Source organism: Schistocerca piceifrons, chromosome 11, assembly GCF_021461385.2.
Source record: "Schistocerca piceifrons isolate TAMUIC-IGC-003096 chromosome 11, iqSchPice1.1, whole genome shotgun sequence".
In the NCBI taxonomy this organism is placed as follows: domain Eukaryota; kingdom Metazoa; phylum Arthropoda; class Insecta; order Orthoptera; family Acrididae; genus Schistocerca; species Schistocerca piceifrons.
In genome coordinates, this window is record NC_060148.1 from 141,523,526 (window position 1) to 141,550,674 (window position 27,149).

The 27,149-nt window shown below is 42.0% G+C and overlaps 1 protein-coding gene across 1 annotated transcript; it reads right to left on the reverse strand.

The window, feature by feature from the left end:
• Positions 1-339: 339 nt before the first annotated feature.
• LOC124719819 (serine/threonine-protein phosphatase 6 regulatory ankyrin repeat subunit B-like) lies at positions 340-26,680 on the reverse strand. Its single transcript, XM_047245008.1, has 2 exons — positions 26,562-26,680; positions 340-790 (listed from the first exon to the last, which is right to left on the reverse strand). The coding sequence occupies exons 1-2, from the start codon at positions 26,678-26,680 to the stop codon at positions 340-342; spliced, it is 570 nt and encodes a 189-aa protein (XP_047100964.1).
• Positions 26,681-27,149: the final 469 nt, after the last annotated feature.

A 27,149-nucleotide genomic window follows, 5' to 3' on the forward strand; every position in this document is an offset into this window, starting at 1 on the left:
CCTCTAACTAATTCTACGTTGAAATGTGCGCGTGCACGTGTGTGTGTGTGTGTGTGTGTGTGTGTGTGTGTGTGTGTGTAATAAAAATGGAAATTGTGTTTCGATGAAGGCAGAGCCCAGACCCTCTCCAACAGTAAATCTGTTTGAAAGCAAACACGAACAGAAGATTTTTAACCTCATTATGATTACTTCAGATCCTATTAACATGTCCTGCCTTAAATGTATTGTGTTTAATTTACATGGTACTACAATATAATTTAATGAAGTTTATTTACTTGGCAAAAGGTGGCATGTGAATTTACCACCTACTCCGTTGCACGCATACTGGCATATCAGTAGCTAAGTATAATCTGAAAGCCATACCAGACGCACTTGTATAATCTTATATTGTTCCTCGTACTGTGTAGGTACTTTTCCTTTGTTATCTTTTATGTCCTTTCTCACACCAGCCAGATGCAGTGCCTTTGCTGCAAAGAAACACCTGCCAATGGCAGCCAGATGGAGTGCAGTCTGCCCCGCATTATCCTTTACATCAATAGGTGGTGATGCTGCCAAAAGCATCCATATTATGAGCTGCTCGCCAGGCCTACATGCAGCTATGTGTAGAGGTGTCCTCCCAGTGGAGTCCTGGACACAGACGCCTGCCCCAACATCGATCAGGAACTTGACAACAGCTTCATGATTGTTTGCCACCGCCAAGGACAGGGCAGTGCGCTGCTCGTCACCCCTCGCATCAAGTGGTGCTCCTATGCGGACCAGGTCAAGCACCTGGTCTGTCTGGCCCTTGATGCTGCAATCCGCAACCTCTTAACGAAGAGCCGTATCTGCTCGTCTGTGAACATCCTGTAAAGTCCATCATAATTTACATGTGGTTTACTGGTGGTGATATATGTACGCACAGACGACAGAAATGCACTCATACAGAATGTATAGACGAGATAATTAGACTTATCTTTCATATACCACCCATTAGAACACAGGTCATAAAAATAATGCAATGTACCGTTAAAGCTTGGTAACAGACATACTGAATCAATATTGGTGTTGCTGCACAGGAGAGGTCATTGTTAGTACATTTTTGTGGTATGTGAGGATGATATTGCAGCTTACGGCCAGCAGACCGAACCATTAATGTAATATTTGTAATACACATCACGTTAACATGTGTGGCTAATACTCAGTATTGATTTTTCTGTTCACTGCAGTACTGCCCACACGTTTACATGACCTGTATTAAAAATATTACATTACTTAGTCACTATGCTAGCCATTAACAGTAATACTATCTTCATATGCCATGTTGTAGACTTGTACATGTTTGGCCGTTATGGCACACTGTCTTATCACATGAAGATGGTTCATGTCCAGCTGAAACCAATAATCAGACAAAGATTGGTTGGCGATATAATCCTTGATGTGTATCTTGCTTGTTTTAACTTAAGACAAATAATCACAACGCACCATACAGAATAACTGTTCTGTCCGTGCTACAATTGGCTACTTCCAACCCACCCTTCCGGCGGGGTCAGGGTCAACTTCGTATTTTGAAACTGAAAACCCCATTTCTATTGCAGTTTCGGATTTTACACAATAATTAATGTTGTTGTTGTGGTCTTCAGTCCTGAGACTGGTTTGATGCAGCTCCCCATGCTACTCTATCCTATGCAAGCTTCTTCATCTTCCAGTACCTACTGCAACCTACATCCTTCTGAATCTGCTAAGTGTATTCATCTCTTGGTCTCCCCCACAATTTTTTACCCTCCACGCTGCCCTCCAATACTAAATTGGTGGTTAACAAATTTCTCTTCTTCAGAAACGCTTTCCTTGCCATTGCCAGTCTACATTTTATATCCTCTACTTCGACCATCATCAGTTATTTTGCTCCCCAAATAGCAAAACTCCTTTACTATAAGTGTCTCATTTCCTAATCTAATACCCTCAACATCACCCGACTTAATTCAACTACATTCCATTATCCTCGTTTTGCTTTTGTTGATGTTCATCTTATATCCTCCCTTCAAGACACCATCCATTCCGTTCCACTGCTCTTCCGAGTCCTTTGCTGCCTCTGACAGAATTACAATGTCATCGGCGAACCTCAACATTTTTATTTCTTGTCCATGGATTTTAATACTTACTACAAATTGTTCTTTTGTCACCTTTACTGCTTGCTCAATATACAGATTGAATAACATCGGGGAGAGGCTGCAACCCTGTCTTACTCCCTTCCCAACCACTGCTTCCCTTTCATGTCCCTCGACTCTTATAACTGCCATCTGGTTTCTGTACAAATTGTAAATAGCCTTTCGCTCCCTGTATTTTACCCCTGCCACCTTTAGAATTTGAAAGAGATTATTCCAGTCGACATTGTCAAAAGCTTTCTCTAAGTCTACAAATGCTAGAAACGTAGATTTGCCTTTCCTTAATCTCTCTTCTAAGATAAGACGTAAGGTCAGTATTGCCTCACGTGTTCCAGTATTTCTACGGAATCCAAACTGATCTTCCCAGAGGTCGGCTTCTACTAGTTTTTCCATTCGTCTCTAAAGAATTCATGTTAGTATTTTGCAGCTGTGGCTTATTAAACTGAATGTTCGGTAATTTTCACATCTGTCAATACCTGCTTTCTTTGGGATTGGAATTATTATATTCTTCTTGAAGTCAGAGGGTATTTCGCCTGTTTCATACGTCTTCCTCACCAGATGCTAGAGTTTTGTCAGGGCTGGCTCTCCCAAGGCCGTCAGTAGTTCCAATGGAACGTTGTCTACTCCGGGGGCCTTGTTTCGACTCAGCTCTTTCAGTACTCTGTCAAACTCTTCACGCAGTATCGTATCTCCCATGTCATCTTCATCTACATCCTCTTCCATTTCCATATATTGTCCTCAAGTGCATCGCCCTTGTATAGACCCTCTATATACTCCTTCCACCTTCCTGCTTTCCCTTCTTTGCTTAGAATTGGGTTTCCATCAGAGCTCTTGATGTTCATACAAGTGGTTCTCTTATCTCCAAAGGTCTCTTTAATTTTCCTGTAGGCAGTATCTTCTATCTTACCCCTAGTGAGATAAGCCTCTACATTCTTACATTTGTCCACTAGCCATCCCTGCTTAGCCATTTTGCACTTCCTGTCGATCTCATTTTTGAGACGTTTGTATTCCTTTTTGCCTGCTTCATTTACTGCGTTTTTATATTTTCTCCTTTCATCAATTAAATTCAATATTTCTTCTGTTACCCAAGGATTTCTACTAGCCCTCGTCTTTTTACCTACTTGATCCTCTGCTGCCTTCACTACTTCATCAAAGCTACCCATTCTTCTTCTACTGTATTTCTTTCTCCCATTCCTGTCAATTGTTCCCTTATGCTCTCCCTGAAACACTTACAACCTCTGATTCTTTCAGTTTATCCAAGCCCCATCTCCTTAAATTCCCACCGTTTTGCAGTTTCTTCAGTTTTAATCTACAGGTCATAACCAATAGATTGTGGTCAGAGTCCACATCTGCCCCTGGAAATGTCTTACAATTTAAAACCTGGTTCCTAAATCTCTGTCTTACCATTATATAAACTATCTGATACCTTTTAGTATCTCCAGGGTTATTCCATGTATACAACCTTCTATCATGATTCTTAAACCAAGTGTTCGCTATGATTAAGTTGTGCTCTGTGCAAAATTCTACCAGGCGGCTTCCTCTTTCATTTCTTAGCCCCAATCCATATTCACCTACTACGTTTCCTTCTCTCCCTTTTCCTACACTCGAATTCCAGTCACCCATGACTATTAAATTTTCGTCTCCCTTCACTATCTGAGTAATTTCTTTTATTTCATCATACATTTCTTCAATTTCTTCGTCATCTGCAGAGCTAGTTGGCATATAAACTATTACTACTGTAGTAGGTGTAGGCTTCGTATATATCTTGGCCACAATAATGCGTTCACTATGCTGTTTGTAGATGCTTAACCGCATTCCTATTTTCCTATTCATTATTAAACCTACTCCTGCATTACCCGTATTTGACTGTGTTTATAACCCTGTAGTCACCTGACCAGAAGTCTTGTTCCTCCTGCCACCGAACTTCACTAATTCCCACTATATCTAACTTTAACCTATCCATTATACAATAATTATATACGTATGGATTTCTCAAACAATTCTTTTCCATTCGTGAACAATGTCGCTGTAATAGACAAAGTTCAAGTGTGCCTGTTTCTGCAATTTAGAACCGAAATATTTGATTCTATGTTTCATTCGGGATGTGTACGTCTACCTTTATAATCTAACGCTTGATGTTTAGGTTTGAAATTTAAATTAGTGTTGAAAATTTGATTGTACAACACAGTGCGGTTATGAAACTTCCTGGCAGATTAAAACTGTGTGCCTGACCGAGACTCGAACTCGGGACCTTTGCCTTTCGCGGGCAAGTGCTCTACCAACTGAGCTACCTAAGCACGACTCACGCCCGGTACTCACAGCTTTACTTCTGCCAGTACCTCGTCCTTTCTTTCAGGAGTGCTAGTTCTGCAAGGCTCGCAGGAGAGCTGAGTACCGGGCGTGAGTCGTGCTTCAGTAGCTCAGTTGGTAGAGCACTTGCCCGCGAAAGGCAAAGGTCCCGAGTTCGAGTCTCGGTCGGGCACACAGTTTTAATCTGCTAGGAAGTTTCATATCAGCGCACACTCCGCTGCAGAGTGAAAATCTCATTCTGGGGACAATGCGGTTAGTCGTCACAAGAACTGGTTAGATACTACGTTTAGCATGATCCAAAAACGACGACATCGATGTAACACACTCAAGAACTAAAGAAACTGGCCAACCTGCCTAATATTGTGTGGGGCCGCACGAGCAAGCAGAAGTGCCGCAGCACGACATTACATGGACTCAACTAATGTCTCAAGTAGTGCTAGAGGGACCTGACACCATGAATCCTGCAGGACTGTCCATAAATCCGTAAGACTATGACTGGGTGAAGTCCTCTTCTGAACAGCACGTTACAAGGCATGCCACATATGCTCAGTGTTCATGTCTGGAGAGTTTGGTGGCCAGCTGAAGTGTTTAAACTCAGAAGACTGTTCCTGGAGACACTCTGTAGCAATTATGGACTGTGGGGTGTCCCATTGACCTTTTGGAATTGCGTAAGACCGTCAAAATGCACAGTTGTTACAAATGAATGCAAGTGATCAGAAAGGATTCTTACGTACGGGGCACCTATCAGAGTCGTATCAAGTGTCCCAAATCACTCCAACGACACACACCCCACATCATTACAGTGTCTCTACGAGCTTGAACGGTCCCTTGCTGACAGGCAGGATCGATGAATTCGTGAGGTAGTCTCCAAACCCACAGACGTCCATCTGCTGGATACAATTTTAAACGATATTCTTCCGACCAGGCAATATGTTTCCAGTCAGCAACAGTCCAATGTCGGTGTTGACAGGCCAAGGCGAGACCCAAGGCTTTTGTGTCATGCAGTCATCAACAGTACACCTGTGGGCCTTCGGCTCCGAAAACCCATATCCATGAGCTTTCGTTGAATGATACTCCTGCTGACGCTTTTTGAAGGCCCAGAATTGAGATCTGCATCAAGTTGCGCAAGGGTTGAACTTCTATAACATTCAACAATTCTCTTCAGTCGTCATCTGTCCTTGCAGGATCTTTTCCAGCCTGCAGTGATGTCAGAGATTTGATGTTTTACCGGTTTCCTGATGTTCACGATACACTCATGAATTAGTTGTACGGGAAAAATCAGCACTTCATCAGTACCCCGGAGTGGCTGTGTCCCATCGCTCGCACTCAGACTGTAACAAAGCCTTCACACTCACTTTAATCATGGCAACCTGCCATTGTATCAGCAGTAACTGATCTAACAACTGCTGATAACACTTTTTGTCTTATATAGGCGTTGCCGAACGCAGCGCCCTATTATGCCAATTTACATGCCTTTGTATTTGAATACGTATGCCTGCATGTTTCTTTGGCACTTCAGCGGATTTTTCTGTTCCCATTGGGATATTCGATGTCTGTGAGTACCCTTCCCTCTCACCATTGGGGTGCTTGATTTCACGGAAATTTTACTGTATTGCAAAGGTTGTCGTTTACATTACACCTGTAGCCGGTTAGCGGTCAGCACGAGTTATGATGATTGCATGGAAACACACATCTAAGTCAGTCACCCCTTGCTGGGATTCGAGGGTGGCCACCGAGTTCGATGTTTTCTGTGGTTTGGGGATTTACGACAATCAACCCCGTGGGATAGAGAAAAGTAAGTTACCATAAAAGTGGCTTATCTGCCAGAAATTTGAATGTCTAGCCATATTATTTGTTCTTTGCAGTCACATTTGCAACACCCCAAAAAAATCTGAACATCCAGATCAACCGTTAGGACACAAAGGTTTTTAATTGCATCATAAATGAAGCTATAGAATGAAATGTGTCGCTTTGTATACAGCACCACCTACCACAAATGCTAAACAATGGTTTGAGTAAGATTTACGTATTTTTTGTCGTAGAATACGAATAGGCAATATAAGTAGGGGGTGCCACCCCAGCAGGGGTAGACCGGATGTGGCCTGTTGTAGCGTAGACAGATCTCCCCTTAACTAATATTAATTTCTCACCCAGAACATATATTTCTAATGATGCGTCGTTTTCGGGATATGTATTTATCGTTCCAGAACGACAATTTAAAAATTTGGGGCCCGCTTCGTTATACAGAAACAAGAAATGAAACCTCCGTTGAACATGACCTCTAAAGTTCAAGTCTTAAGAGCTATGAGCACTTGTCCATCCTCGATACTGTGAACCAGCTCTTCTGAAGAATCTCTCTGCTTTCCATATTTTGGAGTAGGTACTGTGGACAAAAACAGTAAGAAATATTCCTAAACATGGGCTCTAAAACGCATACCTTTAGAGTTACAAGCACTTCATCTTCACTGTAGTGAAATACATATCTTCTGCTGCATTGGTGGCTCTTAGGCCTTAACGTATGCATTTTGAATCCCATGTTTCCTGGACATTTCTTGCTTTGGTCCATACTACCTCCTTCCAATATATGGAAAGCGAAGAGCTTGCAAGACAAGAGGCGTGGCTCACAGTATTGAGGATGAACAAGAGATCGTAGTTCTTAAGTCATGCATTTTATTGCCCATGTTTACTGGACATCTCTTTTTTCTTGTTTTGGTGTAAGGAACCTGTCCCCAAATTTTTAGAACGTCATTCTGAAACACTGTCTGAAATGATGTGGAACTGCATCTTACTGTCAAGTTATCTGGACGCGTGTAGGTGAATTCAAGTTAACTGTCGGATGTTGTTGCTGACCACCAGATTTCGAGTGACAGTTGCAGAGTTCTTCAAAGAAAGTCCATGCTCGGTAGTGCGGAAATACTAAAAACATACAATATTATTTGCAGACGACTTCAATCTGCATGTATAGACTGGAACATCCATGGATTCATTGCATGTGATACAGATAGTTTATGAAGTACTTTTCAACGCGTTGTTTCGAAAAGTGTTTGAGCAACTAGTTCGACCACTCATGCGCAATGGAAATATTTTAGGTCTTTTAGCTACACACAGGCCTGACCGTAACAACGATACCAGAATAGAGAGAGAGATTAGTGATGCAGATGTCATCATAGCGACGATGGTTAATAAAGTTAATTAATCCATCAAGAAGACTAGGAGAACATTCTTGCAAGAAAGAGCACATAAATAGTTGTTGGCATCCCACTTAGAAAACGAAAGAACACCATTTAGTTCCAACATAATGTAAGTTTAGAGGAATTACAGGCTAAGTTTAAACAGATTGTAAACAGCACTCTTGTGAAGTACGTGCCGAGTATGTGGAAGAATCCAACAAACCACCACCGTTATATCTAAGTTAAAGATCTTACGGAAAAACCGAAAAATTCTGTCCCCACGCAAATTCACTAAGTGGGTCAAAGGCTTCCAGCCAGTCACTCGTCAAATAGTCTGGTGTGAAGACCGCGAAAGGAAAGCCAATGTTTTGAATTTCGCATTTAAGAAATTAGTCATGCACAAGGATAGTACAAACATACTGTAGTGTGGCCGTCTCACAGACTCGCTTGTGGTCAACACAGTACTGGGCATTCCTGGCGTTGAGGAACATTTTAACAGAACACGCCGTGGCATTAGCCCCTCACTTAACTAGCGTTTATCCGTTTTTGCCGTCTATCCGCAGGTGGTGTCCCTCTGACATCACCACTGGGCTTCTCTTCACGGAAACAAGCTCTGGGGAATCAAACCTCTCCCACCGTCCTGGCCAACCTCACCTTGGCTCTCTCGCCGCGAGATCATTTTAGCTAATTTGCATATTGGACATAGTCTTTTATGCCATAGCCATTTGTTAAGTGGTGATCACCTGCCGTTTTCTACTCATTATGTTTAACTTTTGACGGATCGTATTTTCTGACTGAAGGCCCTTTTTTAACCACTTACTTCCTCATTTCTTTTCCGTCTGAGTTATTTGCTGTATTAGCGAATGACGCGTTAGGTGTCTAATGCATTTGGCGTTAGATCTGTTGTAGCAATACGGCGGTGGATGTTTATTCTTTGGTTTGGACCTCCGCTCTCTCTACAACGTAGTTAACAGACTTTTCTACACAACGAAGTCGTCCTTGTTCGCTCGCTCTCTTTCCATCTAAGACAGTGCTGCCAAAGCAGAGTTACTAAACACAGTCTTATGAAATGCCTTCACAAAAGAGACGAAGTAAATGTTCCAGAATTCGAATCGAGAACAGCTGTCAACATGAGTAACGTAGAAGTAAATATGCTCGGAGTAGTGAAGCAACTCAAGTCTTCTGGTCGAGACTGTATACCATTAGGTGCCTTTCCGAATATGCTGATGCATTAGCTCCATACTTATAATATACAACCGTTCACTCGACGAAAGATCCGTAACCAAAGACTGCAAAGTTGTACAAGTCACATCAATATTCAAGAAAGGTAGTAGGAGTAACCCACTAAATTACAGGCCATGTCGTTAACGTCGACATGCAGCAGGATTTTAGAACATATATTGTGTTCAAACATTATGAATTACCTCGAAGGAAACTGTCGATTAACACACTGTCAACATGGGTTTAGCAAACATCGTTCCTGTGAAACACAACTAGCTCTTTATTCACATGAAGTGCTGAATGCAATTGACAAGTGATTTCAGATCGATTCTGTATTCCTGGATTTCAGGAAGGTTTTTGACACTGTACCACACAAGCGGCTAGTAGTGAAATTGCGTGCATATGGAATATCGTCTCAGTTATGTGACTCGATTTGCAAGGTCACAGTTCGTAGTAACTGACGGAAAGTCATCGAGTAGAACAGAAGTGTTATCAGGCGTTCCCCAAGATAGTGTTATAGGCCTTTTGCTGTTCCTTATCTATATAAACAATTTGGGAGACAATCTGAGCAGCCGTCTTCAGTTGTTCGCGGATGATGCTGTCGTTATCAGAAGATCAAAACAAACTGCAAAAGGTTTTAGAAAAAATATCTGAATGGTACGAATAGTGGCAGTTGGCCCCACATAACGAAAAGTGTGAGGTCATCCACACGAGTGCTAAAAGGAACTCTTAACTTCAGTTACGCGATGAATCAGTCTAATCTAAAAGCCGTAAATTCAACAAAATACCTAGGCATTACAATTACAAACAACTTAAATCGGAAAGAACACACAGAAAAAATTGTGAAGAAGGCTAGCCAAAGACTGCCTTTTATCGGCAGGATACTTAGAACATGTAACAGACCTACTAAGGAGACTGCCTACAATATGCTTGTCCGTCCAATACTGCTGCGCGGTGTGGGATCCTTACCATATAGGACTGACAGAGTACATCGAAAAAATTCAAAGGAGGACAGAACGTTTTGTATTATCGCAAAATATGGGAGAGATTGACACAGAAATGATACAGGATTTGGGCTGAAAATCATTAAAAGATAGGCGTTTTTCGTTGCGACGAAATCTTCTCACGAAATTCCCATCACCAACTTTCCACGCGCTATACGAGATTGGAATAATAGAGAATTATAAAGGTGGTTTGATGAACTCTCTGCCAGGCACTTAAATGTGATTTACAGAGTATCCATGTAGAGGTAGATGCAGATTGCGCTTAACGTACAGTCGATTTTAAGCTCTTTTACTTCTTGATGTTTTAAGGTTACGACATGGGTGTCTATGACCTAAGACGAACAAAAGAAACAAGTGCAGGTGATTCCTGTGTTCAGGAAAGGTAAAAGAACTGACAAGCAAATACAGACAAATATCCTTTGCATCTGTTTGCTGTCGAATTCTTGATCATATTATCAGTTGGAATATAATAAATTACGTCGAACCGAAAAGCTGCTCTCCACAAATCAGCACGAATTTTGTAGGCACCTTTTGTGAGAAACATTGCTTGCCATTTTATCACATGATATACTGGGATGAATGAATAGAGGGCTACAGGCAGATTCCATATTCATAGATTTCCGAAAAGCGTTTGAAACCACGCCCTGCTGCAGACTGTTGAATGTACGAGCACACAGGACTGATTCCAAGGTTTGTATCTCGAAGACTTGTTAAGTAACAGAGCTCAGTACTTTATCCTAAACAGCGATAATGTTCACCAGATATAAGGGGATCATGAGGAATGCCCCAGGGAAGTGTGATAGGACCGCTGTTACACTGACAGAGAAAAAGAAAAAAAAAAAGAGAAAAAAAACGCAACACCAAACAATGTAGAGTCACGTAATTTCAGGAAGATTAATGTAAGCATTTTAAATGTGAAATTTTGGTACATTAATGAACGACGTAACCGTCAGAATATTGAATGCAAGCTTGCAAACTTGCATGCACTGTGTAGTATAGCTGCTGGTTGGGCTGGAGTTTTATACCTGTAGCATTTGGTCAGCCAATACAGGGACAGTAATGCTACTTGTGGATGACACTGGAGTGGTCTGCTGACGTAGCGTATGTGCTCGGTTGGAGACAAATCTGGCGATCGAGCAGGTCAAGGCAATGTGTCTGAACTATGTAGGGTAGGTTCGATTTCGACAGTGGAATGTAGGCGAGCGTTATCCTGTTGGAAACACCCCTTGGAATGCAGCTCACGTAGGGCAGCACAGCAGATCGAATCACTAGACTGACGTTCACTGCACGCCTACAGAGACCGCATCCCGGACCATACATCTAGCTATAGGTCTGGTGTGTCTAGCATACAGACATGGTGGTTGCAGGCCTTCAACTGGCTATCTTCTAACCAACACACGGCTGTCACTGGCACCGAGGCAGAACCAGCTTTCACCAGAAAACACAACACATGTCCACCCAGCTCTCCAATGGGCTCTCGCTTGACACCACTGAAGTCGCAAATAGCGCCGATTTGAGGTCAGTGGACAGTACGTCCTTGAGACCACAGCTGCCATCAATCATGTACACTGGCTTCATTCCTTTCAAGTCTTCCTGCAATGGCACAGAAGGAACCCCCAGTTTCTTGCAGTCCTGTTAGACGATCTCGTTCAAGCCCACTGAGGCATTGATAATGGCGTCTTTAAGCAGGCCTCATTTGCATCATCACAGAGGCGTTAGACACACCACTTTTATGCCACTGGCACTAAATTAGAACAGACATAGTCTTTTGACTGTAGAAACACGCCTTCCAACTTCCGTTTGCGTCGCACAGTGCCTTTCTTGTGTTGTGATTTATTTCTGTCAGTGTAATTTCAATATACATAAATGATCCGGTGGACCGGGTACGCAGCAGTCTTCGGCAGTTTTCTGATAACTCTGTGGTGTAGAGGTGTCATCGTTGACTGACTGTAGGACGATAGAAGATGAGTTTGACAGATATTCTAGTTTCTGTGACGAATGGCAGCTAACTTTCAGAGTAGGAAACTGTATGCTAACACAGGTGACCAGGAAAAACAATCCCTTAAAGTTGGAATACAGCATTAACAGTATGCTGCCTGACAATCACGTCCATTAAATGTCTGGTTGTAACGTTCCAAAGCAATATGAAGTGAATGGAGGAGGTAAGAACGGCTGTAGGAAAGGTGGAAAGGTAAATGATCGACTTCGGTTTATTGGGGGACTACTTACAAAGAGCAGTTCAACTGTAACCGAAAGAGCATATAAATAATTAGTGCGACCCATTGTTGAGTACTGCTGGATCCCCACTAGGTAATATTAAAAGGAGACAGACGAGCACTTTAGAAGCATGTAGCTAGATTTGTTACCGGTATGCTCAATCTAGGGAACCGGCATTTGAAACTGACTACAGTACCATTCTATGGCCACCAACATACGTTTCGCATAGCGACTGCAAAGACAAGAGAAATTAGGATTGGTATGGAGGCATATAGACTATTTTTCGCTCGCTATATTTGGCAGTAAACAGGAAATGAAATGACATAATCGTACAAGGTACTCTTCACCATGCACTGAAGGGTGCCTGGCGGAGTATGTGTGTAGATGTTGCATCGTGGAAACCTTAAATGGGCACAAACATGCTGATAATGTAGTGTTTTCATTTTTATGGGACATATTGATTATAATTTCATTCTTTTGTGAGCTTATTTTTCAGCACAGGCAAAAGCCGTTGCTGCAGTTTCAAATGGTGTGAGTACATGACGGGTATTGTGTATCTGTAACGTTACATTTACATTCGTGTGCAAACTGCAACACAGCATGCCCTGAGGACGTGCACATGGAGACTTGAGAAGTCGAATCATTGGCTTGATGGACATGGATGTGTCTTACAGACAGATCACACAGCGGAATCTAGTGCAACAACTGCAGAATAAGTAGTGGTAGAATGAACTCAGGACAACCAAGTTGCACGGAGAGCAAGAATGGCTGTCTACAGTAGAACTACACAGTGAGTATATTTTAGAATTGTTCAGCTACCTCTGACAAACTGACGGACAAAAGTTTAAAACTGGGCAGGGTTCATGTGCACTGTTTCATCACAGATGGTTGGGAGCAGGTTACTGTATGTTGGGGTGATATATCAAGTTGACATGTATCAGTTGCTGTTGACACCGTGACTGGTATGATGTAAATGCAGAGTGAGTTTAGACACAGAACTATTCTATGGTATTCAGCAACGAGTCTTTCTTTTGTATGTGCTGGACAAACTGACACAATCCATCTGTAGACAATGTGGTGAAAAGTCATAGGAGGTAGAGATTCTCCAAATCAATGCCTGTCCCATTCGTGGAAATTGGCATGGGGAGCTATTAGATATGGCAATGGGAATGGCTTGGTAATTCTTGAGGAGAGTTTCAATGCTTGGCAGTATGCACCAAAAATGTTATGTCCTGTTGTCATACACTTCATGACTATGTACAAAATGGCATATACCAACTATACAATGCAAGACACCACACAAATTATGTCCTGAGCCATGTACAGATCCTTGCCTGGCTGGTCCAGTCCACTGATTTGTGCCCCATGGAGCATGTCTGCAGTGCAGTGGAAATACGCATAGTTTCATACCAGTCTCCAGCCAGCTACCTTCCTCAATTCAAACGGCGGGTGTTCCAGACATAGCAAGAAATTCCTCAAGATGGCACTAGAAGTTGTTTGCTTCCATGAAATAATTATAGAAGTGTATTTTTGGCCATGGGGTTCACACTTGACACTGATGTTAACTATAGACATTGTTGTGGATGGCAGGAGAGCCAACACCGTGTTACTAGAGGAGGCCGAAAGGCACACATGTTTTAGCTCACGCAGGCTGCCGTGAGGTCTGGAACAGGACAATGAAATTAGAATTTAGAAAAACGGACGTAGCTGGTGGAATACTTAACTTTAATCCATTAATGGTGAACGTCGCTCTTGACGGTGCATGATTCACAATATCAATAGTAACTGAACATGGCGCCTTGCTAGGTCGTAGCAAATAATGTAGCTGAAGGCTATGCTAAACTATCGTCTCGGCAAATGAGAGCGTATTTTGTCAGTGAACCATTGGTAGCAAAGTCGGCTGTACAACTGGGTGAGTGCTAGGAAGTCTCTCTAGACCTGCCATGTGGCGGCGCTCGGTCTGCAATCACTGATAGTGGCAACACGCAGGTCCGACGTATACTACCGGACCGCGGCTGATTTAAAGGCTACCACCTAGCAAGTGTGGTGTCTGGTGGTGACACCACAGGTATCAGTTCCCCAAAATGGAATGAAAGTGTAATTATTTAGTGTAATAAATATCAGACTAATATTTTCAGTATACATTCATGGGTCTCTCTCTCTCTCTCTCTCTCTCTCTCTCTCTCTCTCTCTCTCTGTGTGTGTGTGTGTGTGTGTGTGTGTGTGTGTGTGTGTGTGTGTGTGTGTGTGAGAGAGAGAGAGAGAGAGAGAGAGAGAGAGAGAGAGAGAGAGAGATAGATAGATATTGCCACTGTTGCGAATTATAATGCAGACTACATAAGTAACAAGGAAGCAAGGAATTCCCCTGGGTGTTCAATAAGTAACGGTACACACTTTTTTCTCGACCTATTTCAGTTCCAAAAACGCCTCAGCACCCATAGTTTCATGAAGTTCAGTTAGATGGTGACACTGTATACACCCTTCAAAATGGTATCTGTAATGGAGCTGCATTTTAAGCACAGAGTTCTTTGAGTTTCTTTTGGCGGAAAACGAGAGCATCATAGATATTCGTGGGCGCTTGCAAGATGTCTGCAGGAACCTGGCAGTGAGAAAAGCATCGTGACTTGTTACGCGAGATGTTTGCTATCACCGTAACAAGGTTACGCAGACCTGTCTGATATCCTGCATGCTGGTCGGCCACACACTACAGTGACTGCTGCACTGTTGGAACGCGTGTACCATCTCATTCAATGTAATCAACGGATCACAAACACCTCGCTGTTCATCTGGACTGTTTAGTAGTACTGAGATACTCGTTCAGCAGCTAGGGTACCTCCAGGTGTGTGCCCACTGGCTTTCTCGCCACCCAAAAGAAGACCATGAAGACCAATGAAGGAAAATCTGTGCCGAATTGCTTGCCCGTTATGTGGCTGATTGCAAAGAAATTTTTGTCAATCATTGCCACCTGCGATGAAACATGGGTTCATCACAGGAAACCGGAAATAGAATGGTAGTCCAAAGAGTGTCGTCACACCACCTCTCCTCCAAAGAAAAAGTTCAAAGCCACACCCCCAGCCAGTAAAGTAGTCATTATGGTGTTCTGGAAATCTGAAGGGGATTATTCTGTTTGATGTCCTCCCTCATGGTGCAATGATAAACTGGGAAGTGTACCGTGCAACCCTCAGGAAACTGAAGAAACAGATTCAATGTGTTCTTCGTCCCAATAATACAAACGAACTTCACCTTCTGCACGACAACGCAAGGCCTCAAAGAAGCCTGCATAGGTCAAATTTCAATAGACTCTTTGCTCACCCCAGCCCAGATGCCGCATCTTTTGACTCTCATCTGTTTGGCTCAATGAAGGATGCACTCCGTGGGAAGCAGTGTGAGGATGATGTGGAGGCATGACGTTGGCTCTCATGTTACCCAGTGGAATTGTACTATGTGGGCATACAAGCCCATGCAATAGGGTGACATAAGGCCGTTGCATTGAACGGACATTATCTTTAAATATATAGTTTTATAACCAAAAGAGTAGGAAATAGTATGGAGTACTGGAATTGTGAAGAAACCAACCCGCTTACGTATTGAATACCACTCGTATTGATGTATGTTCCATACATCAAAGGCTTATTACACGAACACTACTCTATGTATCAACCTTTCTGAGGTAAAAATTTTTGGATACACTGATTTCCTTTAGCAACCATATTGCACGATACTCCTATAGAGAGCTCAGTGGAACACTAGGTGCAAATATATGGCTCAGTTCGGGAGAGTGGAGTAACTCTTTGTTATTGACTGTCATCCCCTATCCCTCCAATATAAACTGTGTCAACATGCCAAAAACGTCTGTGAATTTGACAATTTGTTTCTATCAGTCCTTAGTACATCACTTTAGCACTGCTTCCAAGAAATGGCAGTTTAGGAAAAAAACATTCTTTGAAAAAAATGTTGCCCGACTCATGCAATTTGTTGGAGAGCATTAGCAGTAACCATCTTCCAAAACTTCGACAATGTCATAACTTACAAGATATCAAAATGTGCACTAACCCTTATCAGTATTTTTCACAGACTAGTGACTAACACAGTTCGGCAAGCTATGGCTGTAGGAGTGTTTAAATGGTGGCAAGTGTTGTTTGTTTCAGTCTCTACTGCCAAATGAATGTGGCTAAAATTCCACAAGTTTTCCATCAAGCAGCCCTTGGACACTGTCAAGTAGAAAGGCTGCCAATAGGCTGCTAGTCACCCTTAACTTACGTAGCTACCAGCTGCGACATCACTAGTACTCAAGTTTTCAGTACACACTGAGGTAACAAAGGTCATAGCATACCTCGTACCATCATGTCGGACCTCCTGTCGTGGCATGAACTCAACAAGTCGTTGGAAGTTCCCTGCAGAAATACTGAGCCACAGTGCATCTATAGCCGTTTGTAATAGCGAAAGTGTCATTTCAGAATTTTGTGTAAGAATTAACCTCTCGATTATATCCCGTGTGTGTGTGATTTGGTTCATGTCAGGCAATCTGGGTGGCGAGATCATTCACCTGACTTGTTCAGAATTTTCTTCAAACCAATAGTGAACAATTGTGAAACAGTAACATAGCACATTGTCATACATCAAAATCCCATCGTCTGGATTGAAATGGTCTCCAGGTAGCCGAACATCACCATTTTATTCAGTGATCAATTCGACTGGATCAGAGGAACGAGTTCATTCCCTGTAAACATTTCACACACCATTATGGAGCCACTGCCAGTTTGCACAGTGCCTTGTTGACAACTTGGGTCCATGGCTTCGTGGGATTTGCGCCACGCTCGAAACCTAGCATTAATTATCACTAACTTTGGAGCAGATATATCCCGGCTCCTTGCATCCAAATTGAGGAAGTGAAAAAAGGATATATTCTCGAGGTGACTCAGTGCATTTTCCACAAGCGACCTTATAGTAGAACATCTTGTGGATTTCTTTACCAGGAAACTTCTGCTTCTTGTAATACCCACTGAGGGAAACATAATATTGAAGCATAAGAATGTGCACCATTAGGAGCGTTGAGATTTTGTAGTATATAATGACTTTCAGTGCCTCCTCGCTCCTGCGACTTACTGTGAAGGTGATCCTACAACCTCACACACCACCTTCACAGAAATAAGGACCATCAGGACTGTATAATTGTAAGATTCAAGTTTAAGCCATCACAAACTGTATATATTGGTGACAATCCTGTGACTTGCCTGATCACTGTTTTTCAAAAATCTTCATGAGAGATACATAAGCTTTACAGTACCAGCATTCGTATGGCCAGGACAAAGGAGAATTATGATTTATACAAAAAGGCGGTTGACTGCCATATCTGTGGTCAGCGAAAACTCAAGTCTAGGGGACTGATGACCTCAGAAGACAAGTCCCATATTGCTCAAGGCCATTTGAACCATTTGACTAGAAGAGCAGCAGAGGAATTGCAGTTAGATGTATTGTGCCTCCAAGAACCGTATATGAAGGAAAAAGATCCCCAGTATGCCAATAACTGGAAAGATATTCACACACGGACAGCGCCCTATAACAGCAATCATAATACTTAACAAGGCCATAACTCTGACAAAAATATTACAATACTGTTCATTACACGTAATCTGTGTGGAAATGTTATCCGGAAGGAAGAGTTGCATCTTGGGTTCCACGTATTTTCAGTTTAGTGACGAGATCAAGTATCTGCTAAGACTAGAGGATATTAGTCACCTCAGTCGAACTAAGCCTCTCGTGTACTCCATTGATACAAATGCGAAGTCAGTATTGTGGCATAGCAGCCTACCTGACGAGCATGGAGTACAACTAGAAGAAATCATTATGGAACTCAACCTACAGGTATTGAATGCACCTCACAATCCACGAACCTATGAAGGGAGGACCAGAGTAATGTCAAATATTGGCGTCACTTTGGCGAATATGGCAGCACCTCGCCGAGTGAAAGGCAGGAAGATTGAGAGTGGGATGACATCGAGTGGCAACAATATCATACACTATACTATCATTGGAATTGAAATCCAAGACAATACAGAAAACGTGCACCAAAGGCCTAAATATGAGATCAAGGATGCTAACTACGAACAACTAAGGAGAGTGTGTCCTGGAAGTCCATTGCCGGATAATAATGTAGATGTTAAAGCACAAAAACTTACAGTGACTATACATAGACCAATGTAGGCATCGATATCTATCAGCAGAGTACCACCTTCCATCTGGACGGAGGTGCTGAAGAAATTAAAATGTGAAACGAGATGGTACAGGAAGCTACACTACAGCAGCTGCATCATCATCATCATCATCATCATCATCATCATCATCATTTAAGACTGATTCTGCCTTTCCGTGTTCAGTCTGGACCATATTCCCCATTATAAAATTCCTCCATGATCGCCTATTCAGTGTTAACATTGGTGCCTCTTCTGATGTTAAGCCTATTACTTCAAAATCATTCTTAACCGAATCCAGGTACCTTCTCCTCGGTCTGCCCCGACTCCTCCTACCCTCTACTGCTGAACCCATGAGTCTCTTGGGTAACCTTGCTTCTCCCATGCGTGTAACATGACCCCACCATCTAAGCCTGTTCACCCTGACTGCTACATATATAGAGTTCATTCTCAGTTTTTCTTTTATTTCCTCATTGTGGACACCCTCCTGCCATTGTTCCCATCTACTAGTACCTGCAATCATCCTAGCTACTTTCATATCCGTAACCTCAACCTTATTGATAAGCTAACCTGAATCCAACCAGCTTTCGCTCCCATACAACAAAGTAGGTCGAAAGATTGAACGGTGCACAGATAACTTAGTCTTGGTACTGACTTCCTTCTTGCAGAAGATAGTAGATCGTAGCTGAGCGCTCACTGCATTAGCTTTGCTACACCTCGCTTCCAGTTCTTTCACTATGTTGCCATCCTGTGAGAATATGCATCCTAAGTACTTGAAACCGTCCACCTGTTCTAACTCTGTTCCTCCTATTTGGCTCTCAATCCGTTTTTATCTATTTCCCACTGACATTACTTTCGTTTTGAAGATGCTAATCTTCTTACAATTAGTCCTTACGTTTCTGATCCAGCTCTGAAATATTACTTTGCAAACTTTCAATCGAATCTGCCATCACAACTAAGTCATCTGCATATGCGAGACTGCTTGTTTTGTGTTCACATATCTTAATCTCGCCCAGCCAGTTTATTGTTTTCAACATATGATCCATAAATAATATGAACAACAGTGGAGACAGGTTGCAGCCTCGTCTTACCCCTGAAACTACTCTGAACCATGAACTCAATTTACCGTTAACTCTAACTGCTGCCTGACTATCTATGTAAAGACCTTTAATTGCTTGCAAAAGTTTGCCTCCTATTCCATAATCTTGTAGAACAGACAATAACTTCCTTCTAGGAACCCAGTCATATGCCTTTTCTAGATCTATAAAGCATAGATACAATTCCCAGTTCCACTCGTAACACTAAAGATCTGGTCCTGACAACCTCTAAGAGGCCTAAACCCACACTGATTTTCATCCAATTTGTCAACTAATACTCGCACTTTCCTTTCAACAATACCTGAGAAGATTTTACCCACAACACTGATTAAAGAGATACCTCTGTAGTTGTTACAATCTTTTCTGTTTCCATGTTTAAAGATTGGTGTGATTACTGCTTTTGTCCAGTATGATGGAACCTGTCCCGACTCCAACGCCATTTCAATTATCCTGTGTAGCCATTTAAGACCTGACATTCCACTGTATTTGACGAGTTCAGACTTAATTTCATCCACCCCAGCCGCTTTATTGCACTGCAATATATTGACCATTTTCTCCACTTCCTCAAATGTGATCCTATTTCCATCATCATTCCTATCCCATTGTACATCGAAATCTGAAACATTACTCATCGTATTTTCACCTACATTGAGCAACTCTTCAAAGTCCCATAGCGCTCAGAGCCATTTGAACCATTTTTCTCAACAGTGGGAAGCAAGAAGGTGCTTCAAACATCAATGTAGGCCTGTGCTGTGATAGTGCCACGCAAAACAGGTGCAACGCCCCTCAATGAAATACATGACCACATCATATCACCGCCTCCGAATGTTACTGTTGGCACTACACATGCTGGCAGATGACGTTCACCGGGCATCCGCCATACCCACACCCTGCCATCGGATCGCCACATTGTGTACCGTGATTTGTCACTCCACACAACATTTTTCCACTGTCCAATCTTCCAGTGTTTACGATCCTTACACCAATCTAGGCGTCATGTGAGGCTCATGAGTAACCGCTCGACCATGAAATGCCAAGTTTTCTCACCTACCGCCTAACTGTCATAGTACTTGCAGTGTATCCTGATGCAGTTTGGAATACCTGTGTGACGGTCTGGATACATGACTGCCTATCACCCATTACAACCCTTTCAACTGTCGGTGGTCTCTGTCAGTCAACAGACGAGGTCGGCCTGTAGGCTTTTGTGCTGTACTTGTCTCTTCACGTTTCCGTTTCACTATCATATCAGAAACAGTGGAGCTAGGTACGTTTAGGAGTGTGGAAATCTCGCCTACAGATGTATGACAATTGGCACCCAATCACCTGACCACGTTTGAAGACCATGAGTTCTGCAGAGCGCCCCATTCTGCTCTCTCTCTCTCGATGTCTAATGACTACTGAGGTCACTGATATGGAGTACCTGGAAGTAGGTGGTTGCACTATACACCAAATGTGAAAAACATATGTTTTCGGAGGTGTCCGGATACTTTTGAGCACACAGTGTACCTTGAGAAATCCACTTTAGCTGTGTATGCTCTAGAAAACGTTTTATCGGTGGGTCAAATTTACGAAATCTGGTGTGGCTCGCACTAAAATGTCTCCTGCAACAGTATACTGAAAGAAGCCATCGAAATAGAAGTGACTGCCAAACAATACAGACAGTATCCTACAGCTCAGGGTAGCGTGCAATCCAGTGGTCGTGAGCTAGAATCAGATGCATCGAAAGTGGAGTGAACAACTTATACCCTTATGTCGGCAGTCATACGACGTGGCAATAGCCAAGGCGTACTTGGTCAAATGCTTGAGGCATTGACCAACTGATGCAGCTGGGAGCACTCATTTTATTTTGTGTCACTGTTGCGAGTCTCTCCACACTTTCTTTTCTGCCGGCATTTGGTAAGTCAGTGTTTTTACCGTTTTTCGCTTTCTGTCTGTCCTCACTCCGCTTTCTGTGGTCTTCTGGTTATGACTGTAGACTCAGAACCATGTCGGATTGTCGCTGTCGGCTGGTACGGTCAGCTAATGAGTGGGGCCTGCAAAGTTAGCTTTCAGACCACAAGCACGTCCATGTGAGCCAGTCGTCAGGCGAGCAGCTGGAACTTGTCCTACGTTATACATTGTTTTCAATTTCTAGATTATTTGCCATTTTTGAGAGCCAGTGTTTTCATGCTACTGTAGTCTCCAAAAGTTGACTAAGACATTAGCAAATCGATACATGTAACAGAAAAACCAAGATAAACGCTTCAAGCAAAAAGTTCTCTTCAGCAGGGAGCTCTCATGACCCTCTCTAATGTCTCCCCACAATTCAGAGGGAAACATAGCAGCCTTAGACAGCCCATAACATACTACTCAACCTAAATGTGAAATGAATAATCTAATGCATTTGTACTATTTGATCTTTTAACTTGTCATTTAAAGCTTTTTGTGCTAATATATAATTATGAGTAGGCAACTGACATTTATGGCTGGCAAAATGAGAATTATGCATAATTTTTCAACAAATTATTATTATTCCTGCAATTAATCTTGTTCCATAAAAACACAAATGTATGTGATAATCAAAGATCATGTTAAGCATATTTTAAATTTATCAAAAATTATAGCATTAGCAAGGATATCTAAATTAATTTTATATCCAATTTATATTAAATTAATATAATTTATATTAAATTAAAAACATATGGAATGTTGACAAATCTGAAGACAAATAACAAATTTTATGAAAGAAAAATACTACAGCTGTAATATTAGACTGATCGCATATTGGTGTAAGAGATCAAATTTGCAAAAGAATACAACGTTAGAACATTTAACAGAAAATATTAAATAGTTTACCACAAAAAGTCTCACAGAAGTCCAAATGTAGACTTTCTCCACATATTCCACTAAAGAAATTTTCTCAGGTTATCAACCGTTGTAGTGTCATGTCGCAGCAATATTTTAACAAGTATACTATTAGTCATGTTCAGTCGAAGTTAAGTAGGACACTCTTCTAAGCATTGCGAGAACGTGTCATAGTGACTTGCCTGATAAACCAAGAAGATTTCATGAATTATAAATGTGATCATGGCTGTGACAGCATAGCTCAGCATTATTTCATTCTTTGTGTGAGTAGCAGTTTTCATTTTCTTTTGTACAAATTGTTATGATTTGCTCTTGTAAATTGTTTGAGATGTCTTAATATAATTTTAAAGTGATATCTGAAAGACATGTATTTATATCTTTCACCATGCACAAAGTTCCCACAGTCCAAATCATCCCCTGATTGATACAAGTAAACTAAAGAGTTTATGTTTGAAAATGTGAGTCCGCAAATAAAATAACACATTAAATTATCAGTTCCATTAATATAGCTAACAAATTTAATTTTAAAAAGTAATGTTCTCAAAAAACATTATTAGGGCAGTAGTTAGCTCGTCTCAAAATACAGGCAAAAATTAAAGACACGTACTGTCCATCTGAGATTGCTGTGTTTCACGTAGAAGGCTAGTGATTCTTTATTGAATATGGCACACTCAAGCAACCAAAAGTACTGATTGTGGCTGCATGTAATGACAGGCCCTGTTCACAGTTCAGCCAAAGCAGTGCTCAATGTCAAAGAGACAACATAGTGGGTAAGCTACTTGATTACATTGGAAATCAAGAATGCGAATTCACACAGTTTAAACGACTAGGATAAACATCAATACTGTGAATTACTTCTGCAGGTGCCATTGCATAATACACAGCCAGTGATTTAGAAATAGGTATGCAGAAAAGTCAGCTACTTTTCGAGGTGTCACTATCACACTTTAAAACTCAATAAAAGTAAAAAAACAAGGCAAGAAGTTGCAGGGACAGCAGAAGAAGCAATTTTGAGCGCAGGTGCCGCAAGTACTGATCTTGTTGAATTCAGTTTGCTTCTCTTATAACTTCAGGAATGCGGTTTACTGGTTTGCAAAATAATACCTTTATACACGTATCTACTACACTACTGATCCCATTTCTTCTATTCAGTGTGATTTTAAAGTGTTGAGTCAGTGCGTAGCACACAGGACCGAGTACACTGAGGGCAGGCACTAACGAGTCACGGCACTGACTATGCTTACAAGGGAACCTCCCCATCGCACCCCCCTCTGATTTAGTTATAAGTTGTCACAGTGGATAGGCCTTGAAAAACTGAACAAAGATTAATCGAGAAAACAGGAAGAAGTTGTGTGGAACTATGAAAAAAATAAGCAAAATATACAATCTGAGTAGTAGATAAGCAACATTAAGAATAATGTGAGGTCAGGAGCGCCGTGGTCCCGTGGTTAGCGTGAGCACCTGCGGAATGAGAGGTCCTTGGTTCAAGTCTTCCCTCATGTGAAAATTTTTATTTCTTTATTTTCGCAAAGTTATGATCTGTCCGTTCGTTCATTGACATCTCTGTTCACTGTAATAAGTTTAGTGACTGTGTTTTGCGACCGCACCACAAAACCGTGCGATTAGTAGACGAAAGGACGTGCCTCTCCAATGGGAACCGAAAACATTTGATCGCAAGGTCATAGGTCAACCAATTCCTCCACAGGAAAACACGTCTGATATATTCTATACGACACTGGTGACGGCATGTGCTTCACATGACAGGAATATGATGTCAACCCACCTAACTTGTACACTTGGCGAATGGGTAAAATGATTCTTGTACCTTGCCCGATTTAGGTTTTCTTGTGGATGTGATAATCACTCCCAAAAAAGTGATGAAAACATAAGAGTTTGTCACATAAACTGCAACAAATGAATGGAACAGTTTCACAGTCGCACAGTTTTGCCTGTGCTCTGTCAAAACATATGTTTTTAACGTTTTCAAATTTATCAATGTGTAGACCATCAAATCCTGCATATGTCCAAGCAAATCTGAACATGTCCTGGAATTTTGGAGAGCGAAGTTAATTATGTGTGAGTGCCTGAACTTTGATAATTGTCTGAAAACAAAAAACTAAACTTTTCACTCGCTCCGCAGGTGCTCACGCTAACCACGGAACCACAGCGCTCCTGAGCTCACACTATCCTTTATGTTACCTATCCTGCGCATGGACTACTCAGTTTGTATACTTTGCTTATTTTTTTCATAACTCCACACAACTTCTTCCTGCTTTCTCGATTGATCTGTGTTCAATTTTTCTAGGCCTATCCACTGTGCCAACCTATAACTAAATCTGAGGGGGGTGTGATGGGGAGGTTCCCTTGTTAGAAGCATGTCGCCCCACTTTTGGAGCACAGTATGGCAGCGATTTAGCTCGGCATGAACTGGACAAGTACTTTCTGGGTTTCCAGAGGTATGTGGCACCAAATGTGTACTTGCAGGGCACACCATTCATATGCACAAAAACTTGCATCACAAATATTGCGGAAATGGAAAGTGATATTGACGAATGGTTTTCACAGAATGAATTGGTAGTAAGGGTGTCTTACTGTTAGCCAGCATTCTTTGTGCTAACATACACCTTTTCAGATGTAACAATGCCTATCGAGACAAACGAACTAAAAGTAGGGTAAATTAGTATTTCATAAGTGTTTCTTGCAGCAGTTTAGTTTGAGTCATGTACAAGATATCTTATTTTGAAAAGTTTTCACACTGACACTTTGGTGCGCCATTCAACCTGCTTAATTGCTAGTATGATGATGTTATGTTTGAACTGTGTACGCATGCCCTGCCTGAGTGCACTTGCTAGTCGGTTAGTGTCTGACAGTCCAAGCAATAGATTGTGCGTGAACAATGCAGAAAAACCGACATGCTCATGGGGTATGACGAGTGTAGGAAGAAAGCAGTTCGTTCTTGTACATAGTATGTGGTAAGATTTCCTACTAGAGGTCAACCCTCTAGGCAGTTATTCATAAACCTCTTCAAACAGTAACATGAAAATGGTAGTGTAAATGCTAGACAATGTAACAGAAGGAAACAAGTGACGATAGAAGAGGGCGACTTAATTTTCTTGCTGCTGTTACAGCTGAGCCGCACATTAGCTCCTGCAGAAACGCACAAATAAGTGGCACGAGACAGGCATGTGTCCTATGCATTCTCCACAGACATAGGTTGCATCCCTATCACATCTCTGTCCATCAGGAGCTGCCAGGAAATGATTATGAAAATTGTTTTAACATCTGTGCATGGGTATTAAGACAGGATACTCCAGATGTATCTTGTTTGGTGACGAAGCCACATTTACCAATAATTCCCATGTAAACCTCAGAAACATGCACTATTGGTGTGTTGACAACATATGTTGAGCTCCTCGGAATCGGGGGCGGGGGGGCATCACTGCTGTTTCGTTGAAAACTGACATTCTGAGCCCCTGAATGTGTACAAATTATTGGCTGACTCTTACATAGATCACAGCAACTAGCCACTTTTTACAACGCTATTTATTTATTCAAACAGCGCCTTTAGGGTTTCGAACAGACAGGCTCATCTTCAGACGGCTACTTCACATTTTATATGCCCCTGAATGTGTACAAATTATTGGCTGACTCTTACATAGATCACAGCAACTAGCCACTTTTTACAACGCTATTTATTTATTCAAACAGCGCCTTTAGGGTTTCGAACAGACAGGCTCATCTTCAGACGGCTACTTCACATTTTATATTAGCTTTCGCTGTTTGTTTACCTGACAGATGAAATTTCTGTGGTACCCTACAACCAAAACAAGTTGCGAGAATGTCTTTCTAGCTGTAACTGTGCCTCAACCATTTTAAGTGGTGTAAACAAATTATTTAAGGAGGATATTCCGGTTACTTACGACAAAAAATCTGAGCCTTTAAGTTCCATTGCACACTACTTGTCATATTGGAGCATCGGAAACTGTATGATACACTTTGTTACGTACATATATGCACATATTATAAAGAACCACGTGAACAGCTAAACTTCTTTCTTATTTCAAAGTGCTCATTCCCAGGAACCACGCCATAATAATGTGCCCTTTGTCAGTCCTTTATGTGAGGGGATTTCTCCATTTGTGGCCCTTATCATTAGGAGAACGATTACACGGTTTTCGTGGCCCAGTCTCGTATTTTCCTTACCATGTCAAGTGCCTATAAAGTCAACAGACAGGATTTAGACTTGTCTGACAAACAGTCACAATGTTGTAATCAGTGTGCCAATCACCCTCCCCCCACATCCTCCCAACACACACACACACACACACACACACACACACACACACACACACACACAAATCCTAACCTTTCCTCTGATACTTCTTCGCGTGGAAGGCATGCAGCTTCCTCCGCCACCTGCTGGCATATCTCCACCGCAGCCTCTGCGCTGTCCCGCAACATTCGCGCCCAGCCTTCAGTGGCCATCACTTCCAGGTGCCCCGCTATGAACTTCACAGCGGTGTCCCTCAGACCTGGGCAATGGTGCAGCACAGCCAGGGCCGCAGCGGAGCCGGCGTTCTGCACGCTCATGTCCCGCAGCATCTTCTTCTCACACTTCTCTTTAAGCAGTGGCACGTCATACTTGTCAGCGGCAGCTAGTAACTCTGCTGCCATGCTTCCCAGCTCCGGAGCCGTATCCGTATAGATGAACATCAGCATCTGAAATATAATACATAACAGACAAACCAAAGTCCTGTAAACACTCCTCAATATGTTTGCATACACGCAGCGTGATTTCACCACATGTTTACATAAGTGTGATAAGCTTTTCAGATTTTTAAGTACTTTAAACTGTTATCACATTTAACAGTTTCTCAATCCTGAAAAACTTGATGCCAGCTGTCTTGTGTACGGTTAATTATTAGGCTGATGCTTAAGTTCATAGCGCTTTCGA

Coding starts and splice junctions, on each gene's coding strand:
- LOC124719819 (XM_047245008.1), bottom strand. CDS start 26,680: ATGGCCACTGAAGGCTGGGCGCGAATGTTGCGGGACAGCGCAGAGGCT. Junction 791..26,561: donor GAAGAAGTATCAGAGGAAAG/GTTAGGATTTGT, acceptor TGCGGATTGCAG/CATCAAGGGCCAGACAGACC.